Here is a 25,139-nt window from a genome sequence, read left to right as displayed (position 1 = left end):
GGTGTGAGAGCAGAAGAGCTGCTAGAGGACAAGGTGTGTGCAGGAAAGCTGAAACACGGGCAAGCAGAACAAGCCACACTTCTCCTTTCTTTATAAATCAATGTCCTGTTGCTCTTTGTAAGGTGCAGTCCTAATACCACCAAGAAATACTCCAGCCTTTTTTGAGTAAACAAGGAAATGCTGAAATAAGGTTTCTTTGCTATTAGGAAAACCCAGCCCTGCAGAAGTAGGTCCTTGTTTCTGCTTCAGGTGTGTTTTGGAAAATATTTGTTCATCTTTCAGCAAACAATGGCAGAAGTGGCCTGGAAAAGGAGCAGGGTGGGAGTGCCGCATGTTTTATGCTGAGAGGCATTTCCTGCCCTTATCTCCCCTCCTTCGAGGTATTGTGAACAGGGCTTCAGATCTGCAGCCTGTGTTACTGGAGCGGAGATCGCCAAGGCAGATACCTCCCCAGGAATGCCTGTGAGGGGCAGAGCTCACGGGGGTGCTGAAGAACTTTCCAGCCAAGTGCTTGTGCTTGGAAACCGTGCCTGCCCCAAAAGGAAAGTGTTTTGGAAAGCTGCGTTTCCACCGCTCATGTGGGCAGGGTGTCTGGGGGCTGTTGTGAATCCCTGTGGGCAGGCAGAGCTGTGCGGGGCTCTCGTGCCATGGAGCAGCCCTGGAACGCTTTCCTTGTGTCCTGACATTCCCAGTCATGAGCTGGTATTTTCCATCTCAAGCAAGTGTTTGATTTCTAGGTTAGTATCTCTCTTATAAAAAGCTTTGCAAGGATTTGGGTTTGTTGCTATGAGGAACTAAAGCATAAAGCATTTTTTTTTTTTTTTTTATTTTTTTAGCAATCTTAAGTTCTTATGGGATGGAACACAGTTGCTGTGGTTTTTTATTTGAGTTTATCCTGAAACCCTCAAAACATGGCTTAGAGGTGCTGCTGAAGCTGCCCTTGGCCTTCTATTGACCTTCTTGCTCTTTATAGCAACTTGACAGGAGGATGGAGCCAGGAGGGGCTGGGCTCTGCTCCCAAGGAATAAGGGATGGGACAAGAGGAAACGGCTTCAAGCTGCACCAGGGCAGGTTTAGATGGAGCTGAGGAACAATTCCTGCCCCAGAGGGTGCTCGGGCATTGGAACAGGCTTCCCAGGGCAGGGCTGCAGTCACCGTCCCTGCAAGTGTTCACACAGCATGGAGACAAGGCCCAAGGTGCCATGGGTTAGTGGTGCCCTTGGCAGTGCTGGGGAACAGTTGGGTCTTAAAGGTCTTTTCCAGCCTGGCTGATTCTAGGATTCTGTAACTTACTGGCTAAAGAGACTGCTCAGACCTGCCTGTGTGTGCTCCGGCTGAGTTTGTTTGTTTTCAATTCTCAAACCAATTATCTCCAGAGGAAATGGTGTGTCTTGCTGTCAGTCAGCTGGGATATTTATAGGTAAGGTCAAACCACTGTGAAAGGTCTGTAGCGGTGTTTGCAAGGAGTGGATGTCTCAACCTTGTGAATTTACTGGGACGTGGTGGATGTGCTGCATGGCATGGACATTTCCCTGCAGCTCCCCAGGGTAAAGCCTCTCCGACTGGGCTGCTTCGCCCTCTGAAAGGGGGTGAACGGTGGCTTTTCCTGGGTGGAGTAAGGTCTGTATCCTCACCATGTCTCTCATCTTGTTCTAGCTACCCCTCTTCTGCTGCTATTTTACCCATAGATGCTTTGTATTCACTGCTTGAGAGACTGTTTCTTCCTCCCCTTTGGAGCAGGATAGTTGACAAAGTAATGGCTTCAGCTGCCCTGTTGGTGCTTTCTCAGGTGCTTGTGAATATTTAAGCTCTCCATGGTCTCTCTTCCCCCCCTTCCCTTCCTTCAAGCTGGCTGAACCACAACATCTCTATTCTCTTACATGGTTATTTACAGTTCAGCTCACAGGCATGCTCACCTGGCCATTCAGCCTGCTTTGTGCAGGTCAATTTGGAAAGGACTCATACAATTTGCTCATGATATTGCTTCACTTCAAATGCACCTTTCCTTGCTGCTTCTTAAATCTGGGGCATGTTTCCTCCTGTGCAGCAGAGGATGCTGCCCATGAGTCACCCAGTTGATGGCTCTGTGAATAGTGCTGCTCAGAGGTCTCTGGTGTTCTGGTCACAGAGAGTCTGGGGCTGTGATTTAGCTGCTCTTGTTGATGCACTTATGGAGTCTGTACAGTGGAGCCAGAATGAGCTGGCATTTCGTAAATAACAAACCTGAAGGGAGAAATGAACACAAGCCCCTGTGTTTGTAAGTATTTGAGGTGGTTTAAGTGTTAGTAATGCCTCCCTGAGAGCCATGTGCTGTCCGTCTGCCCTTGGCTGGGGTGAGAAGGGGCTGTTGGAGCGAGTCCAGAGGAGGCCACCGAGATGCTGCGAGGGCTGGAGCAGCTCTGCTCTTGGAGCCAGGCTGAGAGAGCTGGGCTGGGTCAGCCTGGACAAGAGAAGGCTCCTCAAGGGGAGACCTGAGAGCAGCTCCAGTGCCTAAAGGGGCTGCAGGAAAGCTGGAGAGGGGCTTGGGACAAGGGCCTGCAGGGACAGGCCAAGGGGAATGGCTTGAACCTGCCAGAGGGGAGACTGAGATGAGCTCTTAGGCAGAAGCTCTTCCCTGTGAGGGTGCTGAGGCGCTGGCACAGGGTGCCCAGAGAAGCTGTGGCTGCCCCATCCCTGGCAGTGTTCAAGGACAGGTTGGAGACAGGGGCTTGGAGCAAGCTGCTCTGGTGGCAGGTGTAGAAGAGCACAGGTGATGCTCCTGGTGGGTAGAACTCCTGTGGGAAAACCTGCTAGGCCTTGGTGCGCCAGGATCCCCATTTATCTGCAGCCTCTTCCTTCTGGGTTATTTGTGCTGGGATGGCCCCATCTTGTGCTTGTGTCTGCTCTGGGCTCTGCCACTGCAGCCTTGGTCCCCTCTGCTCTCTGTATTGCTGCTCAATTCAAGCAGTTAAAGTGCAGTTACATGAGCTGCCTTTTCAACTGGTAGGTGCTGCCTGTCTGTGTTCCAGCAGGCTGGTCTTGGTTGCTCCTCGCAGGGGATGATGAGTTGATGCCTCATGCCTTCCTCCTTGTTCCAGGTTTCCAGCACATTACACTGGTCACTGTGATGGGCCTTTCCCTGCCTGACCCCAGGATGATGGTATAGCAGTGGGCAGCTGCGATCCAGAAGGCTTGCGGTGAGCATCGTTTCCCACTGGGACATCCTTCGCCCTGCTCCCTCTCTTAGCAGAAGCCATGGATGCCCATGTGGACCTCCTGACAGAGCTGCAGCTGCTGGATAAGATGCCCACGCTGGAAAGGCTCCGGGCAGCGCAGAAGCGGAGGGCTCAGCAGCTGAAGAAGTGGGCGCAGTATGAGAAGGAGATGCAGCATAAGAAGCGGAAGCATGAGAAGAAGAGGAATGCTGTTAACCGAAAGAAAGTGTCGTTTGAAGCCAGCGTTGCTCTGCTGGAGGCTTCTCTGAGGAATGACTTGGAGGAAGGTATGACACTTGTGTCTGGAATTGCTTTGTTTGTGAGGTCTGTGTTGTGCTCTGGTGTTCAGAGGCATCTGCATTGGCATCCGTGCACTGGACTACCCTTGACGTGGTGTTGGTCTCTAGAGTGTTGCCATCTCTGATATAGCTGTGCAGTGCTCAAAACACTGTGTGACACCAGCATTACCTAGGTTGACATCAGGAGTGGGCACATGAATGCCAGGATAGGGCAGGGGTTATGGCCGAGGTTTTGGGGAAGAGGAGGCAGCTTTCATCTTCCCTTTCACACTTTCTGCTTACAGAAGGTGTGAAACATTTCTTTGCCTTCTGGGTGTGCCTCTTTTAGTGGTTTTTATGGAAGTCTGTCACAGAGTTTTACATGTCAGTGTAAATCTCTTCAGCTTCCCTGCTTGGGGGGGTGGAATGAGAGCTACAGGGATGTATGATTTTTCCCTCCTCATTCAAAATAGCACAGATTTGTTTAATGCTTCCTATAGAAGAGAACTGCAAATTGTTCACAATTTGGTTTAATTGCACCACTTCAAAGTGCTTTGCTTTTGCTTCAAAATCTGAAGTGAGGAAGGGAAGAAAGTCTAGAAGTTGATCTCCATTAACCTCAGCAAAGTGTGGGGGAAACCTGTAAGCGCTGCGGAGCTGGAGCTTACTTCTTTGCAGAGAAGTATAAGTCTTTCTTAGAGGACATTGGGAGCAGCCTTTGGGGTTGCTGCTCTGCCAGGTGCTATTATCGGTGTGATCTACCTGATCCTTTGCCATGGTGGAGACAAGGGAGATGCCAAGGAAATGCGGCCAGTTGAGCTGCATCTCTGGTGGGGAACGTTGCTCTAGTTTCCAGCATCTTTTGCAGGAAGCACTATATAGTTCCCTGATAGGTGGATGGAAGGCAAGAACCTTGTCTTTTCTTGTGAGGAATCTCCCCAAAGTCATGTCCCTGTTTCTGAGAAGGCCTTTTGTGCACTGTAACCTGTGCTTGTGTGCGTGTTTGCAGCAGTTTGGGACTGGAGCACTGTGGTGGTGGACACTGATGGCCTGGGCAGTGTGTTTGACAAACCCTGCTGCATGTCCATGGTTTTGGTGTATTTGTAGCCTCTCTGAGAGAGCAGACCTGGGGTAATGTCCTGGAAATTGCAGCGTTTTATTTGTCTCTTCCTTGCTATAAAGGTTTAACAGTTGTTTCCGGCTCTTTGCTCCAGTGAACCTGTATTCTGAGCTGTTGTAGTCTTCTAGGAGAGCTCCGGCAGCGAAGCCCCCGAGAGCCCTACTGTGAAATTGTGTCTGTAAATGTTGCCTGAGATGACAGATTTAGGACTTGTTCCAACTCTGCCTGTGCTGGTAGATACTTGGCAGGGTATGGCTTTGGGTTTGGTACCCAGCTGCTTGCCTGTAAATGACAGCTCACAGCATTGGAGTGGATAACAAGTGTTTCATCATCCTCTTCATGTGGTGATGTTGCCCCTGCTCAGTGCTTGGGCTGGAGGGTGTGATGGGGCCATGGGTTTTTGAGAGGCCCGACCATGTAGTTTTGCTTTCTGTGCTTTCTGGCTCTGGATCTGGACAGTTTGGAGGTGGGGAAGCTCCTTCGTTGTCTGTCTTTTGTATTTTGTGAGAGATGCACAAATGGCAGAGGCGTGTGCAAACATGGCACTGGAGGAGGTTGGCTGTGCACGCTGGTGACAGTGAGCAGGGCTGGTGTGCTAATGGACTGGTGTCAGGTCTTGTGGACAACGGTCTTGCATCACGTGTGGACATGGACACTTGGCTGTTGGGCATGCAAGAGTTGAGCTTTCAGCTCACAGCTTCATTCCTTTCTTCCTGTAAGGCAAAATCCGTTGCTGCAGGTCTCTTGGTACTGTAATGGCAGAATCACGGGATGGTTTGTGTTGGAAGGGACCCTAAAGCTCATCCAGATCCCCTCCCTTGACCTGCTGCTCACACTTGACCTCTTTCCATAGGCAAGCCCATGTAGCTGGCTTTAACCATCGGCTGTTCTTTGAAGTGATGCTGGTTACACTAAATGTGATAAAGGCACTTCCCTGTTGGTGCAAAATCAACCTCTCCACACAGTGGGGAGGGCAGGAGTCTGGAGCTGGGTTTTTCAGATGCCTCACATTTTTAAATTTGATTTGTTTTGTGGTCATTTACAAAGAGTGTGTGGCCAGTTTCTGTCCCTGCTCCATCCCCCCTGTGCCGTGGAACCAGTGTGAAGGGGAGGAGGGGACAGAGCCAAACAAAGATCCCAGACTGGGAATATTCCTTATCCAGTGCGTGAGGCCAAAGTGGGGGAATCTGTGGGCTCTTGGAGGTCCCAGGTAATTGTTTTGGTGGATGAATCATCTTTTCTTGGGTGTGGGAAGCGGAGGGGGAGGTGAAGTATAAATGATGAAGAAGTTGAGGAGTTGGCGTGAGGCAGGCTGGAGAGCTGGGGGTGCAGCGGGCACGTGTCTCCGCTCCGGCTCTGTGTTTCCATCCTGTGTGATTGTGTACTTGTCTGTTTAATTGGAACTCTCTCACTCCTGCAGTGGCAGAGGGGGTCTGCAGTGAAGCTGAGGAAGAGACAATGAAGTTAGTTAGTGGGTTGGCTCTTTGTCCAGGAGGTGTCTTGTGCTGCGATGTAACCTCCTGATGAAGGCAGTGGGTTGAGCCCTGTGAGATGGAGTCCCTGCTGCACAACCCTGCCCTGCCCTCCAGGAAGCAGCCCTGTGTCCCTCAGGACCTGGACATCCTCACTTCACTGTCCTTTGCCTGTGCCTTGCCAAGATGCTATTGAAAGAGCAGCTCCTGTGCACCCAGAGCTATCCCAGCCCCCATTTCCTTCTGCCATCAATGGCACAGCCACTGTGCTGGGCCACTCCAGCTTCCCACCGAGCCTGTGGCAAACGTGACAGCCTTGAGGGAGAGGGCATCTTTCCCATATAAGAAATGCAGGTTTCTTTGAATTCCACCTCGGTTTGTGTTGAAGGGACCTTAAAGCTCACCCAGCTCCAACCCCTGCCACGGGCAGGGACACCTTCCACTAGAGCAGCTTGCTCCAAGCCCCTGTGTCCAACAAGGTCCATGGGTGACTGGTGTGTCTCAGAACATGCTGTTTCTCAGCATGGTGGCAAAGCAGGAGTGAAGGCAAGAGATCCTGGAGAGTATCACAGAACCATTAGAGTCAGAAGGACCCTTCCAGTCCAACCCCCAGAGCAGGAATGTGTCCGGGTGGTTTTGCAAAGGAGCTGTGAGAGCTGATGAAGGCTGTGGCCCTTCAAGCTGTCCTGCAAGGACTGAAACCATGGTGAGGAGGCTGTTCCCTGGAAGCATGGCGGCCCCAAAAGCAGCCTTGGTGGCTGCAGAGCTGTTGTGTCCAGGTCTTTCTGCATCACTGAGCTCCTGTAAAAGCAACTCCAGAGCAGGGGAAAAGGAACTGGTGTTTCATACATTGACATCTCAGAGGTGGGTAAAGTGGCTGCCATTACAGACGTGTGGCTCCAGGGAGACCTTGTAACAGCCTTCCAAGACCTAAAGGGGTTTAACAACAAACCTGGAGAGGGGCTTTGGACAAGGGCCTGTAGGGGCAGGCCAAGGGGAATGGCTTTAAGCTGCCAGAGGGGAGACTGAGATGAGCTCTTAGGCAGAAGCTACGATCTGCTGTTGTGTGATTTGCTGCCTGCAGAAGCTGGTGGTGCTGGTGTTGGCTGGTGGGTTAACTGCGTTCCCTTCTGCTAGCCAACAGTGAAATAAAGCCCCTGAAGGACTGGTTCACCTTCAGCAGCACTGGAAGTGCCCTTTCTCCTGCTCTTAGGTGAGAGTTGCTTCCTCCCAGCCGTGGCTCTGGGAAGCATCGCTGCAAAGTCCTTCAGCTCCCACCTTCTGGCACTTCATCCTGCAAAACTCTCAGTGCCAGAGCGTTGCATAAAGCAGCATTTCTGCAGCAGTTCAACTGTGTACACGCTGGTCGTTTGGGGTGGTGAACAGAACGTGAATGAAGACTCGGGTTTGGCCTTGGACTTGGCATCCAGCAGAATGGGCCCTGTTAGCAGAGCAGCAGGCTCAAGCTTGGGGCTGGCTGTGTTCTGCACTGGCATGGGGAGGATTTCCTGGGGAGGGTTACAAGCATTGCACAGCTTGTTCATAGCAGTACAGCCCCATGTTTCACTTCTTGCAGACCCTTAAGTGTACTGTACATTTGCGGTAATGATGAGCATGGTAAGCCTTTTAGGAGCCATCCCCAGGCACCTCCTTCCGTGCTCCCTTTGCACCCTTCTGGAATAAATCCAACCTTGTCATTTGGAAAGGCACTTTAAAAAGAGGCCCTAATTAGTGTCTATAAATTGCTGTCTTTAACCTTTACAAGGTGACGTGATCTGTTCCCTTGTTACTAAAAACCTTTTATGAGGTGCTTTAATTTTCCACCCACATTATTAGTCTCCTGAAGCTTTTTACATGGGGTTCCTATGTCCAAATCTATGAGCAAGTGCATAGAGAGATTTTCTGTCTGAGATTTTTCTCCTGGCTTTGGTGCCCTTTGAAGGGCTCAGGGGGGGACCCAAAATTTTTCTCTTTCTTGTGAGCAGCCTGAGTGTATCTGGGTGTTTGGGGAATGCCTTGAATCAGAAATGAAAAGTTTCAGTTCAATAACAAGGGTGCTTCTTGAGCTTTAAACTCCATAGGTGTGGAAATGAAGGCTGTGGTCCTTGGAAAGCTGGATGTGGGAGCCCTTGGCAATGATGGATCTTGCTAATTTTGTTAATGGGGGTTGGTATGTTTTCCAAAAGCAGATTCACATATTTGGCCACATTTAACTTGGCTTTTTCCTGCAATCTGGAGACGATGCCAACCTGGGGTTGCTTGCATATGGCACTAACTAGCTGGCATCTGGGAGCACGAGCGATATTGAAAATGCAACTTTCTCTGTTGTCATAACAAGTAAATGATCTTTTTCTTTTCTTTTTTTTTTTTTTCCTGGCATAGTGGGATTTCAGTCCCGTGGGATGATTATTCCCATTTCTGTAAGAGCTTGAAATGCCAAGATTTCTGTTTGGAAATTAATGCTGAAAGTCCATCTTGGGTTTACCTGGGATGAGGCCCTTGCCCTCCCCAAACCAAACATTCTTTTTCAAACACTTTCTTTAATCAAAAAAGTTTGATCAGAAATACTTAAAAAAATAAATAACAAAATGAGATAAAACACATTCCTGAACTTCAGAATGTGGTTTATAAAGTGTGACACCAGCTGCTGTAGAAGAGCTTTGGTCTCTGCTAAGTGTCTTCATAATCCCTTTTGAGGTGTCTGTTCTTGGGCACTGGCTGCCACATGCACTAAGCATTGCTGCTTGCTGTTTCAAGATGTGTGAGTTGAGAAACAGACTCATTCCAGACTAGAAATTGTGCACCTTTTGAGTTTCTCGACTCCCAGCAAGTGTCATAGTGCAAGCAGTCTCCCTTCATCCCCCACACAGTCAGCAGTTGCTTTCCTTGACTAAAACAAGGCTAGAAAACGTGTACACGAATGTCCTTGCTGAGAAATGGTGATGTGGGGATCCTGCCTGGAACTATTTTGATCAAAACTTAAGCAGCAGCCCACACCTCCATGGGCACATCTCTCTGTGTGCACCTTGTTTGGGCAGAGCATGCGTTCTCAGTGTGTGTGAGATGCAACTGGGTTGGTTTCACATTGCTTCGGTTTCTGGCTTTTACACATGTACCAGCTTCCACTGGTTCTGATACCACTGAAAATGCTTCTTATGTTCCTTGTAGTAGCATTACAAGAGCGCATAAATATTGCATTCAATGACTTGTCCCTCCAGTAAAGACAGTCTGTTTGGACTCAAGGTGCTTTAAAATCAAACAGGAATTGGCCAATGACTGTTGCCAATCATAGATTTTCTTTTTTACTGGAAGAGGCTTAAATAACTTAGTTGGCTTCCAAAATGTGGCTGCAATGTGCTCAGGAGGGGAAACTTTGGAACCTAAATGCAAATGGAGCTTTTTTTTTGGTTTGTTAATATTTTCAGTGGCTGCTCCTTGGTGAGTAAGGAGTATTCCCTTTTGAAATGATGTCTGTGCAATGGGGAGCAAAGGCTGGAACTCTTAGGGTTGTGTGTGCAAGGTGCAGCAGGTAGGATATGTAAGGTCACCATCTGCTCTACAAACCCTGCCGGGCCAAATCACAGCAGGGAGAGCTCAGGACACAATTGCTGCCTTCACCGGGAACGTCAGGATATGGTCAGCCAAGGGCAGATTATCAACAGAACCTTAATTCAGCCAGGAGATGTTCCTGCATACAACCAAGGTGTTTAACCTTTCCCTTCCCTGGCCTGGCTGCTCTGCTTCCAAGGGTGTGGAGGCAGCATTATATGGCTGCTTATTTTCTGATAACTACAGGCTGCCAAATGTCAAAACTAGAACTTCCCAGTCCGAACCTGATAATGCTTACTGGTAGCTTTTTCTAGCCAGTAACTTCCCAGCTTGGCTGTCTTTGTGGTGTTCCAGTGGCATCAATGCCTGCCATCTGCATGAAGGGGACCAAGGCATGTGAGTGTGGAGATAGGTATGGGTTGGATCAAGCACAAAAAGCACTGCGCCTGACTGCCTGCTTGCTAGGGTAATGCCATGGAAGGGCTGATCACAGAATCCCAGACTGGTTTGGGTTGGAAGGGACCTTAAAGCTCCTCCAGCTCCAGCCCCTGCCACGAGCAGGGACCCCTTCTACTCGAGCAGCTTGCTCCAAGCCCTGTGTCCAACCTGGCCTTGAGCACTGCCAGGGATGGGGCAGCCACAGCTTCTCTGGGCACCCTGTGCCAGCGCCTCAGCACCCTCCCAGGGAAGAGCTTCTGCCTAAGAGCTCATCTCAGTCTCCCCTCTGGCAGGTTCAAGCCATTCCCCTTGACCTGTCCCTCCATCCCTTGTCCCAAGCCCCTCTCCAGCTTTCCTGCAGCCCCTTCAGGCACTGGAGCTGCTCTCAGGTCTCCCCTTGAGGAGCCTTCTCTTGTCCAGGCTGCCCCAGCCCAGCTCTCTCAGCCTGGCTCCAGAGCAGAGATTCTGATGCTACAGCCCCACCAGCTCCTCGCTCAGGGGCTGTGACATGGGGTTTCTTGCAGGCACCGTGTTTCTTGCCTGCCTGGCTGCCCTCCAGGTGTGTGCTTTTTCCTGTGCTCCAATTAGCCATGTCTTTTGTCCCACTCCAATAATGAGAAACTAGAAAGTATAAATAGTAGCTCAGTTGGAGACCTCTGGTATCTTGTGGGTAATAAGCAGTAGGAACCTGGAGTAAAATATTGTGTGTCTTCCCACCTTGGCTGTGACCTCCCATAGCCAAGGCTCTGTCTTGCTGTGGTGCTGTGTTACGATATTTAACACAATTCTGGCAAAAGGATGCACGACACGAGCCTGATCACTCGTGAGGGCTTACTGGTACCTGGCATTTTGCAGCATCATTCTGTTTTCAGGTGTATTTCGTCAAAAAAGAAACCCCAAAACTCCAAACCCAACCTCCTCCCAAAGTCAGAGCTCTGCAGCTGAGCACATAACTCTTCTTTGCAATGAATTTTGGTGGGGAAATTAATATTTTTGCAGGTGAAGCTTCCTGCAGAGCTAGACCTCACTTGTCTGCTTTACCCTGACACAGCTGAAAACATGTTTCCAGGCAGGGAGAACTTGGCTGTGAACTGTGGTTGCAGGCTTTGCTTTCTGCCACTTCTGGTCAGGGAGAACTTGAAGAGTGTATTACATCTTTTCCTCCCTCCCTGATTTAAATTCCTGCCTTTCTGGATTTAGGCCAGCTCAGTTCAGCTGGTATAGATTTCTTCCTCCTAGAATCATGGAAAATAGAGGTTGAGAGGGCCTTGGGATGTAATCCACCTCCTGCCCCAAGGCAGGATCAACTGTAACTAAAATGCTTGCTAATGAGGCTGGAGTTAGGTATCTTAGTGTATTTATAGGCATGTCCACAACACGAGCACATTTACCTGTGTGAGTGGCCCTGCTTCTCATTCAGTTCTGCATATTTTTCCTACTTGCTTATATTTATCTTCCTGTTTTCTTTACATCCCATCCTCACACTTACTGACTGCGAGTTTTCCTACTTCTGTGGAGAATGCTCTAATTCTTTCTTTAATCGCAGTTTCTATGGCAGCTGCTTCAGGTGGTGCCTTATAACCTAGTGCAGAGCTGCTTTTACATCCACTTTCCCTGCTTGTTTTTCCCCTGGAGCCTGGCCAGAGCTCTGAGGAACCTCATCACCCACTGTTAGTGACTGACAGAAAATAAAAGGAAATCAAAAAAGTCAGATTCTGGCCCAACTGTTAGAAACCTCTTCTGAGCCCTGCCTACCCTCCAGCCCGTCACTCAGAGCATGCTGCGAGGCCAGGAAGCGAACTGTTTAATTCTGTCTGCTGATGCATTTGCAATCAAGAGCCAAGATGCAATCAAGCAACCTGCGCTCCTTTGAATTCAGGGAACAAGAGCCCATGTGCAGCTACTTGCAAGCAGATGCAGTTTCCACTGAGGTCCCTGCAATTTGCAACTGCTTATTGCTGAATTTGGCTTCTGGATTCCCCAGGAAGTGAGGTAGAGACTGCCTGTAAAGGTTACTCATGTAGGAAACAGGATTTGGTTGCTCTGTTGTGTTTCTCGTGCTCCGTATGCGTTTTGTAATCTGCAGCATCTGTCAGTTTGTCCAAGGATCTCAGGGGAGGTCTCAGTTCCTTTTTTCCTGGTGGTCTCATCTGCTCTGCCTAGCTTTGCTTTCACAGTGGCACAGAGGAGGGGTCCCTGCCTTGAGTGTAAGAGCACCAAGCTCTGAATTGCAATAGGAAACTTCCAAAGTCTCATTTATCTTTGTATGCCTTTACCTGGGCTGACAAGTGAAATCCTGTTAATTATAAAAACCAACCAACACCTCCCCCATGGAAACAAAACCAAAACCAACTATTTATTTATTTATTTATTTCCTCCTTAGAGCTACTCCTACAGTGTCCACCTCTAAAAAGGGGATTCCAGAGCAGGAATTACCCTGACAGGCACCAAGCCCTGTTTTCCATGGCTGGCAGCTGATGGTTTCCACAGTAGAGGAGCGTTATCTGCACACAGCTTGTACATTGTCCTGTGTTGCACCTACATCTGCCTGGAAACGGCCACCTTTTGAGTGGGCGGGATCGATTCTAGGACCTTCAAAATATTTCCAGTCTGGTCTGATTCAGAGCAGCGAACGTTGGAGGTTAACTGCTGATACTTACATGGTTCTGGTTGATGATGATAAGGCTTGAATGTAGCGAGACAAGATTTCAAGTCTTTCAAATTATCCAATCTGAAGGATTCCCTGTATCAAAATGACCTAGTTCAATAAAAGCAAAATTTTAATGTCAGAATATTATTGAATGAAAATCATGAAGTCCTTGCACAGGCATAAACAGCTCTGCTGCACAAAAGTTTCATTGATGTGGGACATCTACAGCGTCTACAGTCTGCCCAGCATCTTGTGAGAAGGAAGTCGCCAGGAAATCCATCCCAGCTCTCAGCCTTTTGGAGCTGGAAATGAGCAATGATCCTGCAGCAGAAGACAGATATCTCACTCATGTTAAGGATGTGGAAAGAAGAGCACTTTCTCCATCTGTCTACCAGTGTTGGGTTCAATTCTCATGTGTTGTCAGAGGAGACAGGTGAGATATGAACTGGGGTGTGTGATTAACCCTCTGGAGAGGTTGTCAGCTCTAGAGACAAGGACCTAACTTAGAGACCTGGAGCTGGACAGCACAGAGAACAAGTTCCAACCTCCTTAGGAGCTCAGACCCTTTCCGTGACTCTTGAACTGTTCAGACCTGGGTTTTTTTTCACTTCAGATCCTGTCAGTTTGTATTTGCAAGGCAAGAGCAGGGCTCCACAGGAGCTTAAATGGGACTCTTCTTTTAATTAAAATCTGTGTTTGGTAACCTGAAATAGCAGACATTAGAAAGAGCCAGAGCTCCAGCCAGTCCCTGTGGATCTGCAGTGACATCCTCCTGGCTGTCAGGCACTTGATTACAGGGTTTTCTTTCCTCCTAAAGCTGTTGCTGTCAAAACAATGATGCGAGTCCTGAATGTGATATGAAGCTCCAGTCTAAGCCATAACCAGTCAACTTCCAACCTGCTGCTGGATGCTGTGCCAAAACCACAATGTATCTGGGTTGGTAGGTGACAGCGGGTCATGGAGAGATGCTGGAAATCCATTTTGCTTTTATTAGAAGGGCCAGTGAGTTTTAAATTTGATCTTAAAGGGCATCTAAGTAGGATTTGAAGTGTGCTTTCGTAGTAGATTTATTTTGCATCACTTTAATCATGAGGCTGTGAAATAGCTGTGAAGAAGCTGCTGCTCTACCCCCTGACCCAAATTATTCTCATCGGTGCCAGTTTTCTATCACTCTTCAGAGCAAGGCAAACTCATCTGAGGTTTGGGCAGTACTGAATCTGTAGTGTTGGATTCAAGGTTTGGGTCATCGTTGCACTGTATCACCCACTGCTCTAAGATTTCTCAAGTGTTTAGTAACAGGAATGTTTGCAGTGTTGATCTGTCCAGTTATCCTAAGGAGAACAAGAGAACAGGAAATATTCTTCCTTCACTTATATTCAAAGACTTGTCTTCTAGTTGAAGGGCAGCATTTGTTGATTGACTTCCTCATGTGATGTGGGATTGACAGCCTTAATTGCAGCTAGATGTGGAAGGGCCTGTGGGTTTTCCAGCCACGGAACAGGAAAGAAATAGGGATCCCACTGAGCTGCTCACATCTGTTTAAAACCTCTCCTTGTAATACACTGTCTCCCTGTCTCCTGGAGACATTCCAGGCCTGGCTGGATGTGGTTCTGGGCAACATGATCTAGTTGAAGATGTCCCTGTGCTCATTGCAGGGGGTTGGACTAGATGAGCTTTGAAGGTGCCTTCCAACCCAAACCCTTTTATGGGTGATCAGTGGAGCAGGAGCACAGGTACCCAGCAAGTCGCTGGGTGGCCACACTTAGTGCACAGTAGACACTTGTAAGCAGTGGTGGTAGCTGTGCATGAGCTAGTCTCATGGGGGAGATGGAGAAGTTGGTGGCTTCTAGTTGCCTCAGCTGGTCCAGGTACCAGTATCCATGATGTGTTTTGGGCTTCCCTGTTCCTGCAAGGTTCAGCACTTCAAGCGTCCCGAGGGGAACACCAGCATGTCCTGCCTTAGTCCAAGTGCTGGCTTCTGTCAGGGACTGCACCACCATGGTGGCATCCTGGAGGCAGGCTGCTTGGGACTCGTGTGTGGGCACAGCCAGTGCTGGAACAAAACCGTCCTCTTCCCAGAGGCTGAAATGAGCTGTGCCAAAAGCCTTGGTCTGGCAATACGGCTCGGGCCTGCCCAGTGCCAGCAAGCAACCAGCATCACTTGATCGAATTAAATTGGGGCAGGGGGTGTGGGTCTGCTTTTTTTTATGGCCTTTTTTTTTTTGTTTTTTTTTTTTGTTTTGTTTTGGAAGCTGTTTAACCTGGAAGATGCTGGGTTGGCAAGCTGGCCTTATTTAAAAAGGGTCTACCCTTAGCCTGTAAATCTGGGCCAGATTCACCGGTACGTGCTGGTTGCTTTCTGCCACCCTGGGAAGGAAAGAGACCATAAATGTCACTTCATAGCTGTTCTGCGTTTCTTGATGAATCTGGAGCAGTGTCTCTCTCCCTTCTAATCGAGTTAGTTTTCTTCTGATCTACTTCTGTCAGGGTAATCTAAACTGGTTTAGTTATTCCTATTCGTTTTCCATTTGCCTGATGTCTCTTTCCACAAGGCTATCTTGGATTTACCCTGATTGCTGTTGAGTTGTCTGGTGCTGTAGCTGCTGATGCTCTGGTGTATAACTTTGTAAATCTTAGCCAATATTCACTGGGAATTTTTTTGCCCGATGTTTTCTTTCCTGTTTGGACAGATTAGTTTTAAATTGGCAAGTGCACTGGATTTAAGGAGAAGACAATTGCTACTAGCTGTCAAAAAGAAAACAATTGTCAATTATGTTTTAGTGAGCCTCTGCTGAACTGATTTGCGGTAGAAAACATCATTTTCTTGTACTCTTATCTTCAGGAAATCTGGTTTTGGTGAGTTCTGCTCTTTCGATGATGGTGATATATGCTACAGCATAGAAGAGAGAAAAATTAGCTCAGGATTAAAATGTGTGAGAGCCTGGAATTTAACTCCCTGGTTTTTAGGAGCATAAAACCATTCAGTGTGCCGGTATGGCATAAAATCACGGCAGATGTGTGCTCCTTGTCTTTTCTGCATGTAAACCCCGTCTGTGCGTGTGATTTACAGCGCTTTCCCGGACACAGCAGGGGTTAGTGAATGCAGCAGCTTGTTTGTTTGTGCTGAATAGGCCTCAGTTCTGAAAGGAGCCTCGAGTTACTGCGAGACAAGATAAGAATAGTTGGGGGAAATCTCGGTGCACCTGCTGCCTCTGCGCTTCCTGTCGCATGGAGCGGCCGCCCGGCACCGGCTTCCTCCGGCTCTGCCGCTGCGGCCGTGGGGTGAATCGGGGTTGGGGAGAGTTACTGCAGTCCCGTGCCATGCCCAGCATGTACCTGGCTGTGCCCCTGCCGGCTTTGCCACGTGCGGACTGCCTGCCTGGAGAGGCGGCTGCAGGCGAAGGGGCATCTTCCAAAGAGGCTCACATAGCCCCTTCCTGACCCCGGGCTCGTCTGGCTCCTGTGAGAAGTCGAACTGGGGTCAGCAGCTTTTATCAAGCTATGCTTCTGGTGGAAGGGAAGTGTTCTGTGTGAGGGGTGCTGCAGTGTCCTGCGTGTTGTGGACACATGCAGCTGATCCAGAAATGTGGCCAAATGAGACCCGTCAGTGGGTCAGTGTAGCCTGGCCCCTGTGTCTCGCTGCTGTTTTAGTCCTAGGGGACGTGCTTCGTTTCAACAGCAAATTTCTCCTTATTTCAGGTGAGAATATTGGAAAGGAAGGCATTGCCAGCCAAGAAGTTGGAGAAGTCTTGTCACTCACATCTAGTCCACTGTCTGAAGAAACTCCGTGATTTAAATACTCTGGGTGGAGGGAGGAGGGACCAGACAGTTACGAAGCATCTTGAAACTGCTAACAATGCAAGGAGTTCCTTGTAAGAGCTCCTCCTGCTCCTCCCACAGTTCCTTGAAGAACCTCTGTAATGCTCTTGGAATTTCACTGCAGAACAGGAATCCAAAGGGGGTTGCACATCTCACCTGGCTGCCCTGGGGCTCAGGTCTGTCTGAATTCCCACCTCTGCGGGGCTTCGTGCTGTGGTGGAGGAAGTGGCTTTGCCCTATGCCTTGTCCCCTTCCCAGGATGCCTCTGCAGATCCCAGCTGCTGTGATTTGTTCCTCTCCCTGTGGTGAGGATGGTCTCTCCTCTGCGTGCTGAGCCTTCGTCTTTGCTTTTATGATTGTTTGGGTTTCTGATCCGTGGTGTGACTGCCCAATTTTAGTCTCTTTGATGCTGTTGTGCATGACAGGCACAGAACACCTGAAACCAGTTTGGTTTAGTGGGTCTGCCTAGAGAAACAACCCTCTTGGAGAACAGCTCCGCTGAGGAGCAAGGCTTCAGCAGTGAAGAGGTTAATGGAAATCTATCTGTGCCTCATGCCAAGCCTTAATTGTCATCTTGCTCCTTTTAGGCCCCGCAGTTGTTCTGTCCCCAGAGCACCACATGCGACCATTTGATCTACAAGGGGTGAATGTTTGTTGGGAAACTGTCCCTTCCTTCGGTGCTTCTAGTGCCCTGTTAGGTGGAAGAGGTAGAGCCAGAGCCTTCTTGTGTCTTAAGTAGGTGATGACGCATGGAGGTCTTGGCCGGCAAAATGCGCTCTGTTCCCTACTAATAGGTTGCACAGATTATGCAATTTACACAACCAAGGCCCATTTTAACTCTCCTTTTGATGGTGATCCCCTTCTTTCCAGGTGTGCTGGATAGAAGAACGGTGATGGTCCTGTCCATGGAGCCAAGCCAGAGGTTACAGCTATAAGAGCTGGCCAGAAGCAGTGTTCAGCCTTCATGTGCTCGCTTTTCAAAGGGGAATAGCTAGAATTTGGTTCAAAGTTCGTAGGTCAGGTTTCCATTATATAACTGTACTGGTTGCAGCTGCTTGTGTGAGATCCAGACCTCATTGGGAGCTCCTGTTCTAGTTGACTTCTTTCCCTGGGAGTTATTCTTTATGATGAGATGTACAGAAAGAAACAGGTTCTCTCTGTTGTAACACTACCTTGGGTGGTAATGGCAGCTTGGATTGGGATTTGCTTCAGTCTGTGAAATGCGGGAAACTTCTCGGAAGTACTTGTCACAAACAGCTGCTTGGGAGGAAGGAATTTTTTTAAGACTGTGTTTTTTACAGACAAAGGTAGGGCCAAAAACAATTGAGGAGGGATCTTATAACTGGTCACAGATGTAGTAACGAGGATCAGATCTCCTGTATCTCCAAAACAGGTACTTGTGCTCTTGGCATGAAGTGCACTGAGCATGTGGATCTCTGCCTGTGTCTGAAGGACAGGACTGTTGTGTGTGAGGAAGGTTGTACCTCTGGCTTAGTGAATGAGAGTGCAACCCTCCCAATTTATTTCATGGGGAATAAAGTGGTCCATGGCATCTCCATGGACCAGAGTGCTTTGAATCTTGTCCTCATGATGGTCTGCAAGGGCTCTGTACCACAGCTAGCCACCCCCACTCCTGCTCTTGAGCAACTTGTTGTTGAGAAGGGCATTGAGCAAGATGCTGCAGGCTTCTTCAGCTGGAGGCTGGTCAGCAGAAAAATATGTGTTCTCTCACCATAAGCTGCTGAAGTGGGCAGTCACACTGGAGATACTGAATTTCAGGTTTGGTAGCAGGAAAAAGGCAGGGAGTGCTGGATCTGGCCCAAGCAGTTGGTTGCATGGGGACTGCACATCATCCCAGGACCAGCTCCTGGTTCCCTGTGCTGTCACTGGGACCCACCTCTGCAGCCTGTAACTGCTGTCAGCAGAGCAGTGTAAGCAGCCAATTAATGAACTTATTAAGGTGGTGGTAATGAACTTATTGAGGTTGTGGTAGGTACTGAAGCATTTTGTTGTTACTGTGTTTTTAAGTCAAAATATTATACTGTGGAATTGATGGGAGAGGATGCAAAGCTCAAGCCTGGCTCTTCTTCTTGCCTTAACGTTCGAAGTGTGATAAATGGGATGCTTTAAACCTGCATAAGAGCTGTAGGAGTCTTTTAATGTGGTGGTGTAACCCATGTATTGTATCAGTATCAATGAGCTCAGTGTGAAAATACACACACACACACAAAAAAAGAATAAAAAACCCAAATCCCTCTCTGTGCTGAGGTGAAAGTGCTCATCTCAAACAGCATGAACCATTCAAGGCCAGGTTGGATGGGGCTTTGAGCAACCAGGTGTCCCTACCCGTGGCAGGGGGTTGGAACTGGATGAGCTTTAAGGTCACTTCCAACACAAACCATCCTGTGCTCAGTAACCTGGTCTGAAGCACTAAGGCAGAGAATTTTAGCTCTTTTCCTCTTTACATTAAGTAAAAGACTCCTCAGCTGACCCCAAACGTTGTTGTGGGTAAATGTTTGGGGGTCCTGATCTGACATCCCTGGTGTGAGCTGTGCCTGTCGGTTTGGACCCCAGACTTCCCCTCAGGGAGCATCCTTCTTCCTCTGCCATGATGTACACAGAATCATAGGATGATGATAATTGGAAAGAACCTCAAGATCATTATGACTCCTCAGTGCTTTGTGAAGGGGAGCTGGTTTTCTCTCTCCAACCAGCTCAGATCTGAAGGGTTTTGCCCAATTCAAGTCATATTCCGCAAATGAAAGGTTTAAGCTGACTGAGGTGGCTTTGAAAGTGAAGGAGCCACTCATTAAAAAGGAAATTGCTCCTGACCCTGTGCACAGCTTCTTTCTCCTTATGCTGTGCTGCAGTAAAGCTCAGCAGAGCAGAGCTGGCAGCACAAGCTGTGTCATTGTGAGCTTGCACAAGGTCGATGCTTTGGTGTCTGTAGGAATGGCAGGGATGGGGGAAGGCAACAGGCTGGACTGTTTTTTTCCTTCTGAAAAGTCAAAATGAGCTGTCGAGCTTTGAAGCTGCTTCCCATGGGCTTACCTCCCAGCATCACACAGACTGCATCATCCAGCCTGGGAGCACTCAGAACCTCCTACCTGAGGTGGTGGGAAGCAGAAGTCATGTAGAACTTGTGACAGGAGAAGTCTGAGTGATTTGTCACGTGTGTGTGATGAAGCAGGTAAGATTAAACAAGGTCTGCATGCAGAGCACTTGAGAATCAGGGTGTCCACCAACCCAGGTCATGTCCCTGCGTGCCAAGTTGTTTTGACCTAATTTAAAGGGCTGATATGCAGTCCCTGAGGACTCATGGAATGGGATTTCAAACCTTCTTCAATGAAATTAAGAAATATTACAGAATTTAATTTTTTGTTTACTATTTTTTTTTTAAACTTGGATGCTCAAGATAACTGTGTTAAATTTGGGTTGCACAACAAACAACCTGCAGCAAACTTATGCCATGGTCTTTATTGAGTAGACCCTTCTCAGCTGGATCAGGCCCAAGGCCCTGGATGGTCTCCAGCTTCAGCCCCTGGCTTGGGGGATGAGTGTCCTCTGTGCACAGCAGCTGTCACACAGATTTCTCCTGTACCTTCTCTCTGGCCTGTCTCATACATTGTGAGTATCGTAACTGTGAAGAATCTGCATTTCTGCCAAGCTCAGATGCTAAGTTCTGATTCAGTTCTTAAATGTACAAACTGGCTTCCATGCAGTGCTGGGTGCCTTACAGGATGATGTTCACGAATGAATTCTCTCGACTTCTCTGACAAGGGTTTGTTGGCTGCCAAGAGCGAGGAGAGAGCTTTGAAGATCCTTTCCAACCCAAACCCTTCTGTTCTGTGATCTTAAAGATCTTTTCCAACCTACATGATTCTGTGAGTCTAACAGAGAAAAGGGGTCTCTGAAGTGGGACCTGAGGAGCAGCAAAGGGGTGAGCCCGGTCTTCTGGGCGAGCTCCTGGGCTGTGGTTAGCAGGCTGCTGCTGCGGGAATTGTTTGGCATTAATTCATGGCGGCTTGGAAGGCAGATGTGTGCTTCCCACCCTGCCACCAGCACCTCTTCCCTTACTCTAAATAGAAAGTTTCCTGCTTTATAATTGAGACTCTTAAAAACATTCATGTGGCTCAGGTCAACACACAGCTGCTCAGCTGAGGCCGCACGGTGCCTGAAATACGAGCTGGGGCAGAGGCTGTTGACTCTGGAACCCAGTAACACTTTCAGATGGCAATATGAACTATTTCCTGCTGCACAGAGCGTATTAGAGTATCCTCTTGCAAACACTGGCCAACTGGCTTTGCTTGGAGCTTGGGAGTTATTGCAGTGCTGCTCCTCAGATCATCTGTTGTTGTGTTAATGTGACTGGGGAAGCTCTTCTTGTACTCAGACAACTGCAGAAGTTTACCTCCTGACACCACTTCTCTCTTTTATCTGAACACTTCTGAAGCTGTGATTTCTATTAAAGACTTCTCTCTCTTTTTTTTTTTTTTTTTTTTCTGCATTTCCTTTTTGGTACCTTTTTTTGATTTGTTTTCTAATAAGCTTAGTACAGATATCACAGGTGAAGACTGCTGCATGTCTCAGTAGGTAGATTTTGGTCTACTACATCAAAAGTAGTCTCTGAACAGGTATGTAAGCAGGATCCTCTGTGCTCCTCAGATAAAAGGCTTTGATGTTGTGTTGTCTGGGTGCATTTGTGTGTGTTGTTGTGACTTCCAAGAAGAGCTTTTCTGCAGGAAGAAAGCTGGCAGTAGCCAGAGCAGTAGAAGAACCGGAGGTCCTTGTTGAGCCTTTACTGACTCTGTAGGTGACCTTCAGCTAACTCTGCCTGAAACACAAAGAGAAGCAAGAGTGTTGCTTGCCTGCCTGCACCCACCGTTTCCGGTGCAGACTCGTGTGTAAGTTGCTATCAAGCTGCTCCTGGCGGACGTGGCTGTCCCTCCTCCCTCTCTCTCTCTGTTGGTGTTCCTTGCTCAGGACACTGACTCGTGTGGCTCTGCTCGAAGTGGGACGCTTCCCTCTGTGCCTGGTCAGTGCTTTCTGCCGAGCACCACTGCACCCTAAAAGGCAGTATTGCCCTGCTCATCGCTACAGCTTCCAAGTCATCCTTGGGAAAATTGGCCTTGGTCTCCTTGATCCGTACATCCATAAGTCTGACTTAATTTTTGCTTTCTATGTACTCTAAATTGACACCACTCACATACCTGCTCTAAAGAGAGAAGAGGCTTTTTGGCAGCCCAGGTGTCCCTGTCACAATGATGTTGGGAATCTGCTTTCCTGGCTCCCTGCCCACAGAAATCCTGCTGAAGGCAGCTGAGCCCGAAGGTTGTATAAAGCACTCATCCCTTCTAAAGCCCATCCTCTGTTTAAAAACCACACTGACATAATTTAGTTATTCTTCCAATAACAGATGAGGAATGGAAAACCCAGAAAATAATCTCTGACCACTTTTTTCCTTTCGTGTTTGGTATCTCCTGCATGGACCAATTTTACTGTTAGTCTGAGCAGGAGGAAAGGATGATGATGCTTTTGAACATGATATTTAGAAAGGCTTGTCAGATGGCATCATCCTCTAACTTTTATTTTCCCTATTGAAATGAATTTGGCTTTGTATCTGTTGCATCCATTGAGCATTGCTGGTTGCCGATGGGTAACTTGCGCACTGTTACTAATCTGAGCAATCCCAGGTAGATGGCAGCCATTGAAGAAAGAGTGTGAAGTCCTATAGATGCAGGGCAGGAGAAATGTGGGATGCAGTAGGGCTGGACACCTGGCCATTCATCCAAGGCACTGCCGTAGGTGGTTATCCCTTTATAGCATTCTTCTTGTGCTGTGGATAGGGGTAAAACATAAAGCAAAAATTGACTGAAACAGACACAAAGAGGGTAGAAAGAATTGGACTCTGCATTAACTAAACATAGGAGTTGTTGACAGCTCTTACCTGCTGGAATAAAATATGGCTGAACTGGGCCCAGGCTCCGCAGGAAAAGCTTCCCAACTCCCTGGGGCTCAGGAGGTGAATGCCTCTGTAGGCAAAAAGCATCAAAACCAGAAATAGCTTTTCTTTGCGAGAAGCAGCACCTGGGCTGAGTGTAGCTGCATGAAACATCCCTGCCTGTATGAACATGGCACAAAGCAGATGGGGCTCTGCTGGTCTCTTTCCAAGCTTTCCAGGTTTTGTAGGCATATAAACTAGGTGCAAAGAGTCTTAACAGGCGTTGAACCTTCCAGAGCAAGCATGGTGGTCACGGTGGAGGGGATGTCTCAGTTGCTGGTCCAGCAGGCAAACTGGGCTGTATTTGTTTTGAGGTGTACTAAATGTTTGAGCCCCAGAGTGTGCGGTTCTGTTTGCAGAGGGGACTTTTGTCTTTCAAAAAGCTTTAGGAAGATGCAGAGTTTAACAAGGGGCCAGGATGGGCTCTCAGTTGTACTTTGCAGTGACTGGAGGATTAAAGCTGAGTAAATTCATCCTGTTATTGCTCAGGGTTTAGATACGCTTTTAAATATCAGTACCCTAGTACATGGAGTTAGGAAGCTGGATGCTTTCCTGGCAGGGTGCTCATACCTTCAGTGTTGTTTTCCTGGCAATGTTTCTCCTGTGTAATAAATATCTCTGCAAAACCATAGCAGTAAAAATACAGCTTTGAAGTAGCTGAGTCCATCTGCAGGACCGTGCCTCGCCGGCTAGGATCAGCCTCTGACACCTCTGCCAACACTGATGGGGCACAGACACCGCCAGTGTCTCACTGTAATGCTGGGAAGAGTAGCAACCACCACGCTGGGATTTTCACTAAAGCTACATTTGAGAGGAAGTGGCTTCCAGCAGTGTGTAAAAGCACCCTTCTTAATCCAGGTGACACTTCATATTACTGAGTGTGTAACAGGTATAAACATACAGGAATTACTCTAGTGCCACAGAGCATCAGTGTAATTGTAGCTTTTAAACGTGCTCTGAGAATGGGGAAGTGAATGAGAAGAGTTTAAATACTTTCAGGAAGCAATCAGCAAATGAAAAAGACAAAATCAGCCTGAATTTGTGAAACCAGAGGGCTGTGTGTATGTATGCTCTGAGCACTCAGGGCAGCCTGCTTCCCAGCATGGACAGTTGGCCACTGTACAGTTCTGGGATGAATCAGGACCTCCTATCAGAAAGGCGGTTGGTTGCTGGTATTTTTCCCTCTGTGGTATCTGTATCCATTTCAGTTGTTTTTTTCTCTTATGAGATACTAGTATTTGTGGTATGCAAATGCTGGGTATAGATGGGAGTGTAACAGTGTCCAGAATTTTACGGTGTAGCTTATTGACTTAGGATGAAGTGCACTAGCAAAGGTGTTTTTTTCTCCATGGAAAAATCTTCATCTGGTTCAGGAACTTTTCTGGGAAAGCTTTTTCTAGTGCAAACTTCATCAGGAAGTAACATCAATGAAAAGCAATGGTGCTGTTGCGTCTTGTCAGGTGAGAGCTGGTTACCCCATTCTCGATTTTCCTTAGGGCCTGAGCATTGTTGGGGTTTTTTCTTACCCCTGATTTATAGGTTTTGTGGAAGACAAGTGAGGCTTGGACATGCCTGGGAGGAGAGGGAGCTCCTGAGACGGGCACTGCTTGTGTCCAGGGAGGAGAATCTGTCTGAGGCTGCCCCAGGACACATGACGGAGGATGACTGAAAACCAGGGCTGTATTTTCACAGCTGCTGTGGGAGTTTTTTCCATTTAACACAGCACAGATGTAAATTATAAACTATAAACTGAAGACTAATGTGCACCATCATGGCATGTGAGAGGTTCAATTATAGGCAGAGCAAGCAGAATAATGGAAAATACATGTGAGTGATTGCTCAGTTAATATAATTTGCAATGAATTATTCACAACAATTTGTTCACTGAGCTCCTATTGTAATCATTTTCATTCCTTCATTTGCTATACATTTGAAACTGCTTCCCACCACTTGTGCTTGACATGTAATAAAGTATATCCACGCATCCAGCCCCTTCTGCCCACCTGCCCCTCGCCTACATGCAGAGGACAGATTTTGAGCTTGGTATTTTAAGCACTGAGCTCTCTTTCAGAAGTCAATGGTAAGTGTTAAAAGGGAGGCTGCTGTCTGCTGTAGTTGCTAATGTGACCCATAAAAGCCTATTCTGTTTGGCTTGGGGTGACCTGAGCTCGCAGAAGACCTGTTTCCGTGCTCTGCCTTGTGTCTATGGTGTGTGTGGAACTTCCTTTCACAAGTGCTGTGCTGAGGCTTGACCTGACAGAAGGTGACAAGTTTGTTGTGGCCTCGTGAGCTGAAGTGTTCATTTCCTACCTGCCTGGCATCATTTGGGCCTGGAGGAGGTGTTGGGCTGCACAGTGAGGCACACGGCACCAGCTGGCTTGAGGAGAAGCACTTTGCTTGCTCAGGTCCCTTTCCCTTATGTTGTTTCATGCTGTAGGCAGTGGAGTCAGTTGGTGGGTCTAGCTCCCAGCACTGCAAATTGTCACACTTGTGACCTCCCTTTCCTATTCCTAAGGCAATGGGAAACTCACAAATGTGCTTTTCATAGAATGGTTTGGTTTGGAGGGACCTTAAAGCTCATCCAGTCCCAACCCCCTGCCACGGGCAGGGACACCTTC

General features: G+C 48.1%; 1 protein-coding gene across 3 annotated transcripts in view; it reads left to right on the top strand.

The window, feature by feature from the left end:
* The window catches only part of PPP1R16B (protein phosphatase 1 regulatory subunit 16B), a 57,608-nt gene that overhangs the window by 16,490 nt on the left and 15,979 nt on the right, over positions 1-25,139 (top strand). For 2 of the 3 annotated variants that reach the window (XM_062610100.1, XM_062610099.1), the window contains exon 2: positions 3,078-3,481. In XM_062610100.1, the coding sequence (XP_062466084.1) occupies positions 3,235-3,481 (247 nt within the window). In that variant the 5' untranslated portion in view covers positions 3,078-3,234. Of the gene's footprint in view, positions 1-1,405; positions 1,625-3,077; positions 3,482-25,139 lie in introns of those variants that run through there. The other variant, XM_062610101.1, reaches the window with a different exon arrangement.

This window comes from Pezoporus occidentalis, unplaced genomic scaffold, assembly GCF_034315485.1.
Source record: "Pezoporus occidentalis ecotype Australia unplaced genomic scaffold, CSIRO_AGI_Poc_V1 ctg144, whole genome shotgun sequence".
NCBI classification, from domain to species: Eukaryota; Metazoa; Chordata; class Aves; order Psittaciformes; family Psittacidae; genus Pezoporus; species Pezoporus occidentalis.
This window is presented reverse-complemented; position numbering and strand designations above follow the sequence as displayed.